At 34.3% G+C, this 17402-nt stretch overlaps 1 protein-coding gene across 2 annotated transcripts in view; it reads left to right on the top strand.

Moving 5' to 3' along the window:
* Positions 1–17402, top strand: part of TMTC3 (transmembrane O-mannosyltransferase targeting cadherins 3) — a 64030-nt gene that overhangs the window by 32096 nt on the left and 14532 nt on the right. For both annotated transcript variants that reach the window (XM_058568695.1, XM_058568694.1), the window contains 4 exons: positions 6144–6396; positions 11222–11370; positions 13138–13258; positions 15428–15539. In XM_058568695.1, the coding sequence (XP_058424678.1) occupies positions 6144–6396; positions 11222–11370; positions 13138–13258; positions 15428–15539 (635 nt within the window). The remainder of the gene's footprint in view (positions 1–6143; positions 6397–11221; positions 11371–13137; positions 13259–15427; positions 15540–17402) is intronic.

Here is a 17402-nt window from a genome sequence, read left to right as displayed (position 1 = left end):
CAGTAACATTGGTTTATAACGTTGTATAAATTTCAGATGTACATCATTATACTTCTATTTCTCCATAGATTACATCAAGTTCACCACCCAAATACTAATTACAGCCCATCACCACACACATGTGCTGAATTATCCCTTTTGCCCCTCCTCCGTCCCCCCTTCCCCTCTGGTAACCACCAATCCAATCTCTGTCTCTATGTGTTTGTTTGTTGTTGTTATTATCTACTACTTAATGAGAGAAATCATACGGTATTTGACCTTCTCCCTCTGACTTATTTCACTTTACATAATACCCTCAGTGACCATCCATGTTGTCACAAGTGGCTGGATTTCATCGTTTCTTATGGCTGAGTAGTATTCCATTGTGTATATATACCACATCTTCTTTATCCATTTGTCCCTTGATGGGCACTTAGGTTGCTTCCAAGTCTTGGCTATTGTGAATAACGCTGCAATGAACACAGGGGTGCATGTGTCTTTACGCATTGGTGTTTTCAAGTTCTTTGAATAAATACCCAGCAGTGAAATAGCTGGATCATATGGTAGTTCTATCCTTAATTTTTTGAGGAATCTCCATACTGTTTTCCATAGTGGCTGCAGCAGTTTGCACTCCCACCAGCACTGTCTGAGAGTTCCCTTCTCTCCACATCCTCTCCAACACTTGTTGTTTCCTGTCTTGTTAATTATAGCCATTCTCACGGGCGTGAGGTGATATCTCATTATAGTTTTGATTTGCATTTCCCTGATAGTTAATGATGTTGAACATCTTTTCATGTGTCTGTTGGCCATCCCTATCTTCTTTGGAGAAATGTCTGTTCAGGTCTTTTACCCATTTTTTAATTGGATTGTTAGTTTTTTTATTGTTGAGATGCATGAGTTCTTTATATATTTTGGAGATTAACCCCTTATCTGATGTATGGTTTGCAAATATCTTCTCCCAATTGTTAGGTTGTCTTTTCGTTTTGTTGATGGTTTCCTTTGCTGCGCAGAAGCTTTTTAGTTTCATGTAGTCCCATTTGTTTATTTTTTTCTATTGTTTCTCTTGCCCGGTCAGGCATGGTGCTTGAAAATATATTGCTAAGACCAATGTCCAAGAGTGTACTTCCTACGTTTTCTTCTAGAAGTTTCATAGTTTCAGGTCTTACATTCAAGTCTTTAATCCATTTTGAGTTAATTTTTGTGTATGGTGTAAGGGTAAGGGTCTACTTTCATTTTTTTGCGTGTGGCTATCCAGTTTTCCCAACACCATTTGTTGAAGAGACTTTCTTTTCTCCATTGTATGTTTTTGGCTCCTTTGTCAAAGATTAGCTGTCCATGTGTGGGTTTATTTCTGGGCTTTCGATTCTATTCCATTGATCTGTGTGTCTGTTTTTGTGCCAGTACCGTGCTGTTTTGGTTACTATAGCTTTGTAGTATATTTTGAAATCAGGGAGTGTGATACCTCCAGCTTTGTTCTTTTTTGTCAGGATTCCTTTACCTATTCAAGGTCTTTTGTTGTTCCATATAAATTTTAGGATTCTTTGTTCTATTTCTGTGAAAAATGTTGTTGGAACTTGGATAGGGATTATAGTGAATCTATAGATTGCTCTAGGAAGTATAGACATCTTAACTATGTTAATTCTTCCAATCCAAGAGCATGGAATATCTTTCCATTTCTTTGTGCCTTCAATTTCTTTCAGCAATGTTTTATAGTTTTCGGTGTACAGATCTTTCACTTCTTTGGGTAAGTTTATTCCTAGGTATTTTATTCTTTTTGTTGCAATTGTAAATGGGATTGTATTCTTAATTTCTCTTTCTACTACTTCGTTGTTAATGTATAGAAATGTAACTGATTTTTGTATGTTGATTTTGTATCCTGCAACTTTACAGTATTCGTTTATTACTTCTAAAAGTTTTTTGGTGGTTCTTTAGGGTTTTCTATATATAAAATCATGACGTGACTGTAATTTTAAAAAGTCTTTTATATTAACGCATAAAGTCACCATTTCTAGTGTTCTTCATTTCTTTGTTAGATCAGGATTTTCATCTGGTACCATTTTGCCTTGTGACTGAAGGACTTGAACATTTCATAACATTGTAGGTCTGCTGGTAATGAATTCTTTTAGCTTTTGTATATAAAAATATGTTTACTTTACCTTTGTTTTTGAAAAATATTTTCCCTGAATGTAGAATTCTACCTTGTTTTTCATTCAGTACTCTAAAAATGTTGCTCTACTATTTTCTGGCTTGCATTGTTTTCAGTAGGAAATCTTCTGTCATCTTTATGCTTCTGCATGTAGTCTTTTTTTCTGTGTGTGCTTTTAATATTTTCTGTTTATCATTGTTTTTCTTCTCTTTATTTTTTTTTAATTGAGACATAATTGACATGTAACACTTTATTAGTTTTAGGTGTACAACATAATGATTTGATCTATGTATATTGAGAAATGATTACTGCAATAAGTTTAGTTAACATCCATCACCACACATAATTACAAAATTTGTTTTTCTTCTGCTGAAAACTTTTAAGGTCTACTCTCTTAGCATTCAAATATACAATACAGTATTGTTAACTATAGTCACCATGCTGTAACATTACATCCCCAGAACTTATTTATCTTATAAGTAGAAGTTTGGGTGAAGATGGTCAAAAGGTACAAACTTCCAGTCACTGTTTCTTTTATCTTCATGTTTCTTGTGCTTAGGTTAATTGAGCTTCTTAGAATCTGTAGGTTTTACTTTATATAAATTTTGGAAATTTTTCAGCTGTTACTCCTTCAAATATTTATGCTATTTTCTCTCTCCTCTCTTCTGTTGGGACTCCAATTACATGTATATTAGGTTTCTTGAAGTTGTCACACTGATGCTCTGTTTATTGCCCTCCCCCTCAAAGCTGTTTTCCCCCTATTTTCATTTTGGATAGTTTCTTTGGCTATATCTTCAAGTTCACTAATCTTTTTTCTGCCATGTCTAATCTGCCCTTAATTTCTTCTAGTGATTTTTCATCTCAGAATTGTTTTCATCTCTAGAAGTTCTATTTGAGCCTTTTTAATGTGTTCCATGTCTCTATATTTTCTAGTGCTTTAATGTCATTGTCTACTAATTTTATCATCTATGTCATTTCTTGATCAACTTAGATTGAATAATTTTCTCCTCGTGGATTGTATTTTTCTACTTCTTCACATGCCTGGTAATTTTTTAATAGGTGCCATATGTGAATTTTGCCTTAATATATGCCAATAAACATTTTAGAGCTTTGTTCTAGGATGCATTTTAGTTATTTGAAAAATGTTACATCTTCTAGTCTTGCTTTTAAGCTTTGTTTTGTGAGATCGTGGCAGCATTTAGGATAGGGCTAGTTTTGCTCCGCTACTGACACGAGGTCCTTCTGACTACTCTACCTGATGGACTGTGAATTATGAGGATTTCCACTCTGGCTGCTGAGGAACTATTCCCAGCTCTCTATGATATTTGGGAATTTCTATCTAATCCTTTTGGGAGGTACTTTCCTGACTGTTTAGTTTTCCTAGGGCTGCTGTAACAAATTACCAGAAACTGGGTGGCTTAAAGCAGCAGAAACTTATTCTGTCACAGTGCTAGAGGCCAGAAGTCCAAAATCAAGGTGTTGAGCACAGTTGGTTCCTCCTGAAGCCTCCAAGGAAGAATCTGTTCTGTGCCTCTTTCTTGGCTTCTGGTGGTTACTGGCAGTCTTTGGCCTTCCTTGGCATGTTCCAATCTGCTCAGTCTTTACCTGGCCTTCACTTCACTGAGTGTTTTCTCTTTTCTCTCCTCTTTGTATAAGGACACCAGTCACTGGATTTAGGGCCCACCCGAATCCAGTATGATCTTATCTTAATTTAACTAATTACATTGACAAAGACCCTATTTCCAAATAAGGTCACATTCTGAGATTTGGAATAGACCTGAATTTTGGGGAGACATGATTCAATCCACTACACTGACCTTGGGTGCTTCCTCATATGTATGCTGATCAGTTCTCATCAGTACTGAAAATTGGGGAGAGACCATCTATAGATCTTCTGAACTTTCTTCTCTCTGGTATCCTGTCCACTAACTCTAGCCCCCTGGACTGCTGGGGCTCCTAGTTCCATCTTCTCAACTCATTGGTACTACTGGGCTCCACCCGGATTCCCCCTCACTGCTCCACTGTCCATACTAAACTCTCCAGGTAGGGCTCCCTCATTTGTTTTTCTTAAGTATCTCTGTTCTTTGCCTGATTCCCAGTATGCTAAAAAAAAGTTTTATATCTCTTGTCCAGTTTTTTAAGGCTAGAAGCAAAAGTTATACTGAATTTTAACGGTTGACATATCGTTTTTTTCCTGCTCTAACATTTAGCATTTTTCCATTTCACCCTACTCAGCTAAAATTTAGAATGAAATTTATACTAGTTCTCTTTTCTATTTTATTTAAGTGACTGACATTGCATGCAAAAAGTTTTTTTTAACAAAATGTTGTGCACGTTGCTTTCCGTGACAGAGCATTGCTGGCTCTAGTTAGAATAAATTTTATTCACATAATTATCTTATATCCAGCACTTTCTTTGTGATATTTTTCACATAGTTGTTCTTTTCAATAGCATTTTTTTCTGTAAAGAATACGTTTTAACTTCCGGAATTTTTACCTCTGAGACTAGTAGTGCTAGTACTTTAAGTATTGAAGTATGGGAAATTGATTGAATTGTAGATATATACTTTATATTTCCTTCTTTACCCCTTAGTTTCAGTTTTTGTTCTGTTTATCATTTCTTTTAGAGAGTTTGAATCAACTGTTTTCTGTCTCCAGTTCTACAGTATGAAAATGTGGTTTTCATGTGTGTGTGGATGCGTGTATGGGGTGTGTTACATGTAAATATATATTTTACGAATATAACCATTTAAAAATGTGAGTGTATGTATATATTATTCTATTACATTACCCTGTGACGTTGATTATAATATGATTTGACTTGCTTTGACGTATACTCTTTCTCTACAGTTCAATTATTAAATCAGGTATCCTAAATAAACTGTTAATTATAAAAAATGAACTCTGTATAGTGGATTCCAGGAAAAAAGACAATTCTGTATTTAGTTCTGTTGGCTGTTTTGAGAATTCAAGTCCTTACTCTCAAGATTTATTATTTTTCGTGTATGTAGACATTCAAATAAGAAAGTTTTTAAAATATTATTTGTTCAAATAGTATTTACTTTGTATTAACCATTTAATATTTTTAAGAAGACCAAGTCAAATTAGTGGTAGAGGTTGATTTTTCATTGACTTACTCATTTTAAAATGAGAAATTGGGTTTTTAAAGAACTGTGTATTAATATAGCCAGTGAAATTGAGAACATAGCCTAAAGAAATAAAAATCTGAAGCTGTTCATTTGAAATGTACTTTAAAGACATGGTTTGACTTAGTTCCAGGAAATAGGCTAAATTAATGAAATGTACATTAAGTATATCATGACCTGGGGAAATATAAACTAGGATATAGGCTTATATTAATCTGTACTAAGAGAAAAAGTAGAACACAAAATGTTACATAGGCCTATAAAGTTACTACTGTACTGGAAATTTGGTTTTTAGCTTCCTGAAAGTCTTAGCAAAGAGAAAAAGCTCATAGCTGGTATAGTTTCCTCTGTCTGTAACAAGAGAAAAACACAGTAACTTTTTCTAGGAAGCATAAATTTTATTAACATTTAGTGCTGAAAGAAGTGTCTCATGTAGAAAAACATTGGTTAGTGTTCTCAGAAGCATTCATACAGCACATATAACAATTAATCTTTCAAAACTTTTCTTATTACTTTTAATCAGGTCTTAATTTAATGAAAGCACTTCCGTAGAGCATCATAATAATATTATAGTACATATGTCTGAATTATTCTAATAATAAATTAGAAATAGATAACCTCCTTGTCCTTCAAACAGTTTTTCATAAATATCACTCCTCTCAAGTAGACATTTCATAGAGGTTAGACAGTTTGAACTCTGGCAAGAATCTGAGATATCTATAACAAATGTTTATGTCTTCTGTTTAATAAGATTACCTATAAAATATTGATTTTATTTTTGTTCAGTATTTTATTTATATATGTTATATATTAATTTTGTGTTTAAAAAGTTTTTTAGTTCAAATAGCCTTTTTTTTTTCATTCTTTATACAGGTTTGATAACCCAGCTGCTGTAAGCCCAACTCCTACAAGACAACTAACTTTTAACTACCTCCTTCCTGTGAATGTGTGGCTTCTGTTAAATCCTTCAGAGCTCTGCTGTGATTGGACCATGGGAACAATACCACTTATAGAGTCATTTCTAGATATTCGAAATCTTGCCACATTTGCTTTCTTTTGCTTTTTGGGGGCTTTGGGAGTATTCAGTCTCAGATACCCTGGTGATTCCTCCAAGACTGTTTTAATGGTAAGAAACTTTATTAGTTTTTTAGAGGATATTACATTCAGTTGATTAAGAGACTGCCTTTAATTCATCAAAAGCATGTTTTTAGAAACAGCGTCTTTCTTTGTTCAAAATCATCCTAATTTATGAACTTATTTTAAGTTATCCTAAAATTATATATCAAGATTTATATATCAGGATATGACAGGCATAATTTGACATATATATTCAGTGTGTAACACAAAAACTGATTATGAATTTCCCTATTTGGTGGGAAGTCTGAAATCATGAAGCATCCCTTTTGGCGTCATTTTCTTAGATTTCTTACCTTTACCCAACTAGATTAAACACTTTTTGAAGAAATGGATCATATATACTTCTTTGGTTCCTTAGCACAGAGAAGAGTATCATGTAAGATATGCAGCTAGAAATATATAACTCTTCAGTTCTCATTAGCAAGATTTTTATTACTCCCTGAGGTATGTTCAGAGAACTCTGATTATTTGAAAAATCTTTTTGTTGTTTTTTTCTAAAGTCTGTTTCTTTGTAATTTTCTTACTCTGCCCTCACTTCTTACTCATAACAGTTCTGTTCCCTCTTTATTTTAAAATATTGAAGATAGTGATAATCTTTACCATTTTCTTGAGCATTTACTATATGCCAGAAAGTGCTTTTAATACTTTGCAAATATTATCATTTCTGGCTGCAGCCACTAGATTCATTTATTCATTCAGTAAAAATTTTTGATTGCAACCTGTGTACCAGGCAGCATTTTAGACACTGAAGAGATGATAATAAAAAGAAATACAAGGTCTCCATTTCCAGGAAACTTACATTCTGGAGAAATTTGAAGCCAATCTTTGAGTTACAGAGAAGATTAAAAGAATATATGGTTTGGGGGAAATATATATTTACTATTATCTTTGGACTTCTTGAGTTTGAGGTGCGTTTGAAACGTCTTGGTGGAGATTTTGAGTAGCACCTTGTGTCTGGAGTTCAGAGGAGAAGCCTGAGCTGCACATAAAAATTTGATTGATTGGCATAGAGATTGTAACTGAAACCTGGATATGGATAAGAAGGCCTATGGAGAGGATATAGAAGAGCCTTTCTCACCTGGGTTTTGTCCCTTCTCTCAAAGATGGTAACTAGCTAGTACCGTTCTAGATGCATAGAATAGAAGTTAATTCATACACATAATGAACATCTTAGAGTATTTGGTCTTAATTTTCCCTCAGAAAATAGTCTAAGGGCTGAATAGAGCGAAAGAGAAGAAGCTTTTAACCAGGTCTTTAAAAACTTCCGTATTTAGATGTTGTGTAGAGGAGAATGAACCTAAACAGGAGATAGACCAAATGGACAAAAGGGTAGGAGAGTGTTTCAAGAAAGATGGAATTGGTAACACTAACAGATGCTGTCAAGTAGAAAAGTGAGATCAGTTGGATTTGACCTCTTTTAGGTGTATTATTTACTTAAATGAAATTTATTTCTGTGGAGTGATTTGATTAGGAGATGAGGAAGTGAAGATTGCTAGTGTAGATAACCTTCAAGGGTAATTAAGTTTGAATATTTCAAAGGATGAAACAAGCTTGAATTTATTGCCTGCTTGAGTAAGAGAAGACTGTGCCAGTAAGGTAGTGGCTTCAAGTATAACAGACTACTGATCTTATCTAGGACTTAGAGTAAGCATAGAGTGGACCTTTAGAGTTGGGAGTGGTTTGATGTCAGAGGGAGACTGTTGATTGGTTGGTATTTAGAATCCCTTTCATTAAAGTACTCAGTTGGCTGACTTTTAGAAGCAAGGGGATATTACTAATGGATTGGCTTGCAAAAACGTATCCGTTGAGTTGAAATGTTGATTGATTAAGTGGAGTTAAAACCAACTGCTTGTTACCATGGCTACAAAAGGTGTTTCCTAAGAGTCTGGAAACGTGTTTTATACCTGAGGGACATAGTGAATGGGTAAGGTAGCTTAAAGATGTGTTGTCAAAGGAGAAGATTTTTAAGGTTGGAGAGGCAAGAGCGTATTTAAATATAGGAAGGAAGGATATAGTTAATTAGAGGTTGAGTAAATGAAAGAAGGGATGATTGATAGTGACATTTGTAAGGAGCAGGGGGATGTAAAGCTCCAGTTTGGCCTGAGATAGATGGAGATTCCTCTTACGTTACAGGGAGGATAGAAATGGGCATGAATGTGGTTGTTAGTAGGTTTAGTAGCAGGAAATTGAAGGAATTCTTGTTTCATGGCTTTAGTTTTCTCTGTTAAGTTTGGAAGTGTGTTCACCTGCTGAAAGTGACGTGGATCAAAAGTTTGAGAAAAGTTGTCAAGATTCAAACTAGTCGAGGAGAGTTGGAGTGAGCCTACCAAAGAAACCTAGGAATCCTGAGCAGTCTTGAGGATCAGTTTGAAGTTGGTGATTATGAATTTATGATGATATTATTGGAAGTGTCTCTAGTAGTGCTTTGTTGCTCAAGTGTAAACAAACAAAGCAGATATATGGTAGAATACATCCAAAGCCAAAGTTCTGCTAAAAGAAAGGTACAAAAAGGAGGAGTAGGTGAATTTAAAGTTTTGGCAAATAAAAAAATGATTTATAGAATGTAAACTGAATAAAAAATAAAGAGAGGACAGTGCCAATGAAATAAACACACATTTATATAAATTATATTTTATTTTATGTGTATAAAAAAGGAACAGTTGTGACCTTAGGCATAACTGCTTTAAATATAGTCCTAAACATGCTATTTTTTATGGTGATGTTTTCTGAAGATCTCTAGAAGGGATAAGTAGATCAAAGGAGCACCTACCAGGAGTACCACATTCCATATTAAGCACTTATTAAATAAGATGTCATAAGTATCTCAACAATATAATGTAAGTAGTTATTAATCCCCATTTTATTTATAAAGAAACGATTGCAAGGTGATTGAGTAGTTTACTTTATGTTACATAGAAAGAAGTGAAGTAGATTTGTCGCCAAACTCTGCTCTTTCCACTACCATCCTTCCTTTTTTAAGAGAGTTTATATATCACTAGGAGAAGAAAATTATATTCATCATAGTTAACTAGGTTGGCGTATTAATGGAGAGTATCATTAGAACTTCTGAATAAGTTAATCATTAGAAACATTCCTTATTCAAGAACCCATGGATTTTTTGAGAGATTGCCTTTCTTTTTTGCGTAGCTTATGCATCAGTCCATGATGCATCTTTGGATGAATATGACACTTTTAATTCTTTCAAATGAAATTGCCTTAGGGCAGCCATGAATTAATAGAGAATATTGATTAAAAAAGGACTACGTATTTAGGAACATCTCTATCTGTTTCACAGCTAGCTGGTTATTTTTATCCAGCACTTCTAGGAAATGGAAGGTGAATTATGCACTTTTAATGTTTTACCTTTTTTTCTTTTTCTTTTTCTTTTGTGAGAAAGATTAGCCCTGAGCTAACATCTGTTGCCAATCCTCCTCTTTTTGCTGAGGAAGAATGGGGTTGGGCCAATATCCGTGCCCATCTTCCTCTACTTTATATGGGACACTGCCACAGCATGGCTTGACAAGCGATGTGTAGGTCCACACCTGGGATTCGAACCCGTGAACCCCGGGCTGCCAAAGCGGAGCACATGAACCCAACCGCTACGCCACCAGGCTGGTTCCTGTTTTACCTTTCTGGTTAAAAAGAAAACACTAAAATTTCAGACATATAAATTAGAATGATACTGAGCAGTTCGATGGTAGTGCTTTTCTTCAGATTCAGTATTGCCTCATTACAAATCATTAATTTGTGATTCGTGGAGAAAGTATTCTTTTCACTATGTATACATCTCTACATCTATATTTCACTAATAAGGTATAATAAAAGACATTCTTTTCTCAAACTGTTAGAATATTCCCACACTTCTGAAGCTGAAGAAACAACTTATTCGATTAGGTACTATAAAACAAATCAGAGTAAGAAAATATGAAAGCATATGTCCATAGAAACAGGTGTTCTACTGACAACCAACTTATTTCCTTCCACAAGTTATTTGAGTGCTAGTTATTTGAATCCTACCTTTTGTTATGGCTTTATAATCTGGAAACCATATGCCGTCTCATTTTCAAACTGGCAAAAAAAAGTCTAAGCATTTTTGTGATGTTTTATTTCAGTGTACAATGTTAGAATTTTAGCAATTCTTATAGAATAAAAGACTATTGACTTAAAGGGGGACAGTTTTCTTTTTATACATATTTACATATATACATACTATTTACATAACATATAGTTAGTAAGCATTTAATGCTTACTAACTATAAGCCTCTTAAATATATGTGACCCATCAAAATATTATGCAAAGTAATGCTGAAGTACAGAAGTAGTAGTCTACTGTCTTGTCTGAAATACACCTTATCAATTTCCAATATGATGTGGTTATTTATAGTAGCAAAATTGTAAAAACTGGCATGTTTAGCAGTTTTATCAGACTTTATAGTTTTGTTTTGTTAAAACCTGTTAACATCTTTCTGTCAATTTATTTTTACCACATGCATGTAAGTTAGATGTATAAAAATTATCAACTTCTTAATTTAGATATATTTTCAAAAACTATTTCTTTTTTTGTTGAATTGGACGAGCCTTAGTTATAAGTTTTAGCATTCAAGAAGACTTCACCTCACCTTGCTGACATACATCCTGATGTTTGTTGTTACTATCCCTAAGTTGCCGCCTTTATGTTTAAATGAGTGTTGTATAGTATTATTAAAAATGGTCCACCGGTACATTATTCAAATTAAATGATAGAATATTTGGATTTGACTGTTGAGTGTCCATATATTTTTTAATTTAATAAAATATCTTCTTTTTCCTTGTAGGCACTTTGTTTACTGGCGTTACCATTTATTCCTGCATCGAACCTTTTTTTTCCAGTTGGATTTGTTGTTGCTGAGCGAGTATTATATGTTCCTAGCATGGGGTTCTGTATTTTGGTAGCCCATGGATGGCAAAAAATATCAAACAAAAGGTGAATTAAAATGTTAGTTCATTTAATGCTTACTAACTATAAAATCTAATGTGATACATTTAAGTATTTTAAATGTTTATTTAGTTCAGTTTTATAAGTCATACTTTTATACCTTTTTGTTTTTCGTCCTGATAGTCTCATTTGTCTTCAGCTCAAGTTAGGAAAGCTCCATAGCACCTACCTCATCCTATGTTCTTCCTCGTATTTATATAATTGCATTTCACAGCCTGAGACATAACAAACTTTGAGTCAGGCCCAAATGAAAACAAGGATATTATGGAGACTAAAGTTACAAATGACCATTGCCACTTCCCTGTACAATGAATATAGTGCAATATTGTCTTCTTACTTAAGTTAGTCACATTGAGTTTATTATATAAAATGTATATAATAAGCAGTCTGTAATTTCTTGGTGTCATCACTATTTTCATCATGTCCTAGTTGCCTTAAACTAACAGTTAAGGAACAGAATAGTCACGTTGTATGTATGCAAGAAATGATCACTCCCTTCTTTCTTATCTTCTAGTCACCCTTCAGCCCATAGAATTCTCACTTCTCTCAACATCATTCTACTAACACATACAAATTGCCTCTTAGTAGCTAAATCCAGTCAGTGCTTTTATTTCCCTGGCATCTGTAAAAAGTCTCTCTCCTGATTCTCTTCCACATCTGTTCAGTCTCTCCCTTGGATTCTTCTTGCTGTATCTGCTGTTTAAATATTTTTTGATTTCTCAGAGTTTTACTCAGCCATTTTTCTCACACTTATATTCTCCCTGGATGATCTCATCCATGTCTACAATTTTTACTACCATCTACCAAACCTTTTCTACCAATTTCACTACCAATTTTTGAGTGCCTACTATGTGCCGGGTACCATGATAGACCCTTTAGATTTGTTTTCTCGTTTAATCTTGACACTCTTAACTCTATTTTGCACATTTGAAAGTTAAAGCTCATACAGGTTACCTGAATTACGCAAGATCACACAGCTATTAAATAGCAGAGTCTTGACTCAGATTTACATCTGACTGCTTCCAGTGTTCGTGTTCTTTCTGATCCGTGCATTTTTATCCTGGTTAAGTGGATTTATCAAAGTGAAAGAAATTGAACTGTGTTACCAGGGCAAAAACAGAGACTTGGAGAATATTAGTGTTAAATGAAATTATGGGGATTATTGAAATATAACCATCTTTTTATAGATGAAGAATTGTCCCAAATAATTAGCATAAACTGTATAAGTAATTTGCATCTGTTTTATAAAGAATTTATTTTTCTATGGCTTTTAATAAATAATTCTAGCTTTAAAATGTAAAGTGATTCTAAGAATGCTATGATAATCTGTAGTATATATTGTAAGCAAAAACGTTTTTAAATATACCCATTGATAAGATTGACCCTTTATAAACACAATTAAGAGTATTCAAGTTGTAGGTAATGGTACAAAGGACTCTAAATATAAAAAGTCACAATTAAAAACTGGTTTTATCATTTTTTTTGTCATTAAATCTAAGCAAAGCTTTTGAAATAGAGGCAAATATTGCAATATTTAATGTGTTTGTAGACTGAAGTGAAAGGTAGTATTCATCTAATATTTTTGGTGGTGTTCTCCCTGAAGTGGGATGATGATTAGATGTTTCTTATTCTTTAGAATAAATTCAGACATGATATTTGGGGATATTTAGCATATTTCTTACCTCTGTTCTAAAAGGCAAAATGCTTTTGGTGATGTAGAAATGTTTTTTTGCTTTGCTTTTCTTTCTTAAACAGTGTTTTTAAAAAGTTATCCTGGATTTGTCTGTCTATGGTGATATTCACTCATGCCTTAAAAACACTCCACAGAAATTGGGATTGGGAGTCTGAATATACACTGTTTATGTCAGCCTTGAAGGTAAAGTATTATCCAGAATGACACGAAAATATGGCATCGCTTATTTCTTATAGCCATGTCTAAAATGTTTTAACTTTACTTTTAATTAGACGTTTAACTGTCAATTTTAAATACTTCACTAAAAAGTTAAATAAAAATAATTTGTTCTTTATATTATATATAACATAAGCAGTGCTCTGAATAGTACTTAGCTGTATGTCTACAGCATATATGAATAATTCCCTAAATACTATACAGTTGTCTGAAGCTCAAATGATAAAATGTTTAAATAAAAATACTGTAATTCATTGGTTCTTAAGGTACACATGTTTTTACTTTTTAACATCTCTGAAATTAGAATAAATCTTACAGGGAAAGGCATCTTACAATCAATTAGTGATCTTTTTTCTTTCTTAATCGTACATAAAATAATGATGAGTCTTATAGTTGATGGCTTCTTAGATTCAGTGAAATAAAATACATGGCAAAAAATGGCACTCTACTATGTGAAAGATAACAATGGTTACAATATTATAGGAAAGATAGGAACTGGCAGAAAGGAGTGATACAGCATTTCTATAGTTTCTATAGAGTGGACAACATAAATAGAAATAAAGTCTCTTTAAAAATCAGAAAATTTGGGGGCCAGCCTGGTGGCATAGTGGTTAAGTTCACGTGCTCCACTTCCACAGCCCGGGGTTCACAGGTTCAGATCCTGGGCACGGACTGACACACTGCTTGTGAAGCCACGCTGTGGCGGCATCCCTTATAAAGTAGAGGAAGATGGGCACGGATGTTAGCCCAGGACCAGTCTTCCTCAGCAAAAAAAGAGGAGGATTGGCAACGGATGTTAGCTCAGGGTGAGTCTTCCTCACAAAAAACAAACAAACAAAATCATAAAATTTGTTTTCTATAAAAGTTATAAGCAAAGATTTTTTTTCAGGTGTTCCTTTACCAATGCCTCTCTTCAAATCTCTAAATTCTTAACTTCCTTTGGCTATTTCTGTACTCTCCATTGCCTAGCTTTACTGGATCACTGCCTCATTCCAGTAGTCTGTGTGACTTTTTGATTTGACATCTACTTAAGATCAGATGACTCTCCTCTTGTACCACTCAGTAACTCCGTTCTCTTATCTCAGAAATCTGCAAAAAAATGAGACCTCATTACCATTCTTATTAATCCACACTCCTGAAATACCAGTGGAGCCCCATAATTTTCAGGAATTTTGCTTGTCCTCACTCTCAGGACAATGCTGGAAACCACAGCCCTAATCACTGCAGCTAGTTCCTTGGTTAGGTACCATCATCTACTAGCAGGAACACCATGCCCATCTGTGAACTCTGAAAGCACAGATCAACTTAGAACTTTAATCCTAGGGTTCCCATTACCATAATTGCTTTATATAGAACCTAAAAATAAGTAATCAGTGAAATGTTTAAATATATTCTCAGGTTCAAATACCTTCTCTCCCCAAAGAATACAAATAGTAGAGCAGGAGTTTTCAAACAGCACTATGCTTTCATCAAATAAAATTTTTAGTAAAATTCTAATATATAAAATAAAGGACATCAGACTGCTATGGTTTTAGTGTGTTGGTGTTGAAAGAAAGGAGAGTACATTTGGTGAAGTGGTGTTCATTTGGCTCCTTCCTCGTCTCTAGGGACATCTCCGTGGAACACTCCATTGCTAATAATATACCAAACAAATATCTGTTAATTGGAGTCGTGTATATACATATATTTTTTTTTCTTTTTTCTAGGAGAAAATCTAAATGATTTTTTTCCAGTTTTTTTGAGACATAATTGACATATAACTTTGTATTAGTTTAAGATGTACAACATAATGATTGGCTCTATATTAGGAAATGATTACCACACTAAGTTTAGTTAACATCCATCGCCTCACATAGTTACAATTTTTTTTTCCTTGGGATGAGAACTTTTAATATCTACTCTTTTAGCAACTTTCAGATATACAATACAGTATTGTTAACTGTCACCATGTTGTACATTGCATCCCCAGAACTTAATCTTATAACTGGAAGTTTGTACCTTTTAATGACATTCATCCATTCATGGACATCTCCTTGGAACACTCCATTCCTAATAGTATACAAATAAATATCTGCCTTAATTGGAGTCATATTTTTTTTATTGTAACTAATTTCTACCTGTACTTGTGTATTTAAGGTAAATAAAAATAATGCCAAATTATGGAATAATGTGGGTCATGCTCTGGAAAATGAAAAGAACTTTGAGAGAGCTTTGAAATACTTCTTACAGGCTACCCATGTTCAGCCAGGTAAGCATTATTAATTAAAACTATTTGAATAGTTTATTTTCTTTTTAAAACCTTGATTATATTTGGGGAAAATAAGGTAGAGTTTATTTTCAAGCTTTATTCCAAGTGACTTAAATACTACAGTGTTCGATGCTGGCTTATTTTGAATTGGATTATATGTTAGAGCTATTTATATCAGACATTTAAGGAGTTTTTTTTAAACAGAGTTGTTGGGTGGCACTGATGAGCAATTTTGGTGGAGTAATAGATGCACAAGCCTGATAGTAGTGAGTTTGGGAGAGTAGGGGAAGAATAATTGAAGACAATTGATATTGAAAACTCTTTTAAAGGGTATTGATAAGAAATGGTGGCAATGTTGGGTATGGGGTCAAGAGAGGGTGGTAGGATGATAGGGAGTTTTTTGTTTTTTGTTTTAAGGTGAGAGAAACAAAGCATGTGTGTGGCTAATCCATTGAAACTGGGAAAAGTGATAATTCAAGATGGGAGGATAATTACTGGATCAGGGTCCTTGAATAGATGAGAAGAGATAAATAGGATCTGGTGCACAAGGTGAGGACTTCATTTAGTCATAGAACCAATAGTTAACCTGTGGTAATAGTGAAGGCAGAGTATAGGGACATGGATATAGGGAGGTGAATAGATGACATGGAGGAAGCTTCTGGAAGTTGTTCTCTGTTTGCTTGCGTTTTCTCAGTGAGATAGAAAGCAAAATCATCAGTAGAGAGTGAGGAAGGGGGAGGAAGTGCTGTACGTGTAAGAACAGGAGAGGGTCTGAAGTAGTCATCTAGGACGATGCTCACAAAGTTTAATGTGACTAGGAATCATCTAGAGATCTTGTTATGGTGCATGTTCTGATGTGTAGAGATTTAGAGTAGGGCCTGAAGTTCTGCATTTCTAATGAGTTCCCAGGTGATGCTTAGCCCATGGATCACACATTGAGAAACAAAGATCTAGTAAAGTATATAGACTAGGAAAATGTGCTATAATTGCCAAGCAGTTCTGACACCCTACTGTAGGATAGGAATACTTGATTTAAAATTAAACCAGTTGATGTGGTTATATGTTTTCTCCAACTGCTTTACAGCTACAATGGTACAGGCATGGAGAATTCAGTTAAACAGGATTAGGATTTTGTGGACGTCCATTGTTAAACAAGAAAGGGATAAGGGAGTGATTATAATAATGGGATGCAGAATCTAAGCTGTTCAAGAAGGGATGGGAGGGAAGGTGAGGGATGGAGGAAAGGCGATAGGATCAGTAGTTTATAAATTTGAAGAATTATTTATGTCTGAGTAGGATCTAGCTAGAGCATCACTATTTTTCAATAGGAATGCTATTGGCATTTCGAGTGTGCAGAATGGTATTTCAGGATATGTACCAAATGTGGTCCCCACCCACTAATGCCATCATTACTTTTCATTCAGAATGATGACCCAAAAGTACCCCCTACATACATTTCTAAATATCCTCTAGTGGGTAGAGAGTGGTGGGAGCTGCCCCCTATTTTTCTGTTAGATATGACTATGGCTGTTGGCCACAGTTAAAGGAGTAAGGAGGTGAAAATCACTGGAAGAAAGGACATGAAGGCCAAGTATTAGAAGATGCATCTGTGTAGATTTTGAAATCACTAAGAATTTTGACAACTGTCATATTGCAGAGAATGACAAGGAGCCAGGAGTTGTGTGACCCAGAGACTGGTGACTGCAACAAGGAGGGATAGTTGATAATAGAGTTTAATGACTTGAAATTTAGAGATCAGTGATTTTAAGAAGGAGTGAGAACTGTCTGGAAGTGATAAGGATCAAGGAGGGACCTACTCTTTCTCCAGGCCGTATTGCAAAGGATAAGAAAAAGAACAGTCAC

This window comes from Diceros bicornis, chromosome 25 (assembly GCF_020826845.1).
Source record: "Diceros bicornis minor isolate mBicDic1 chromosome 25, mDicBic1.mat.cur, whole genome shotgun sequence".
In the NCBI taxonomy this organism is placed as follows: Eukaryota; Metazoa; Chordata; class Mammalia; order Perissodactyla; family Rhinocerotidae; genus Diceros; species Diceros bicornis.
This window is presented reverse-complemented; position numbering and strand designations above follow the sequence as displayed.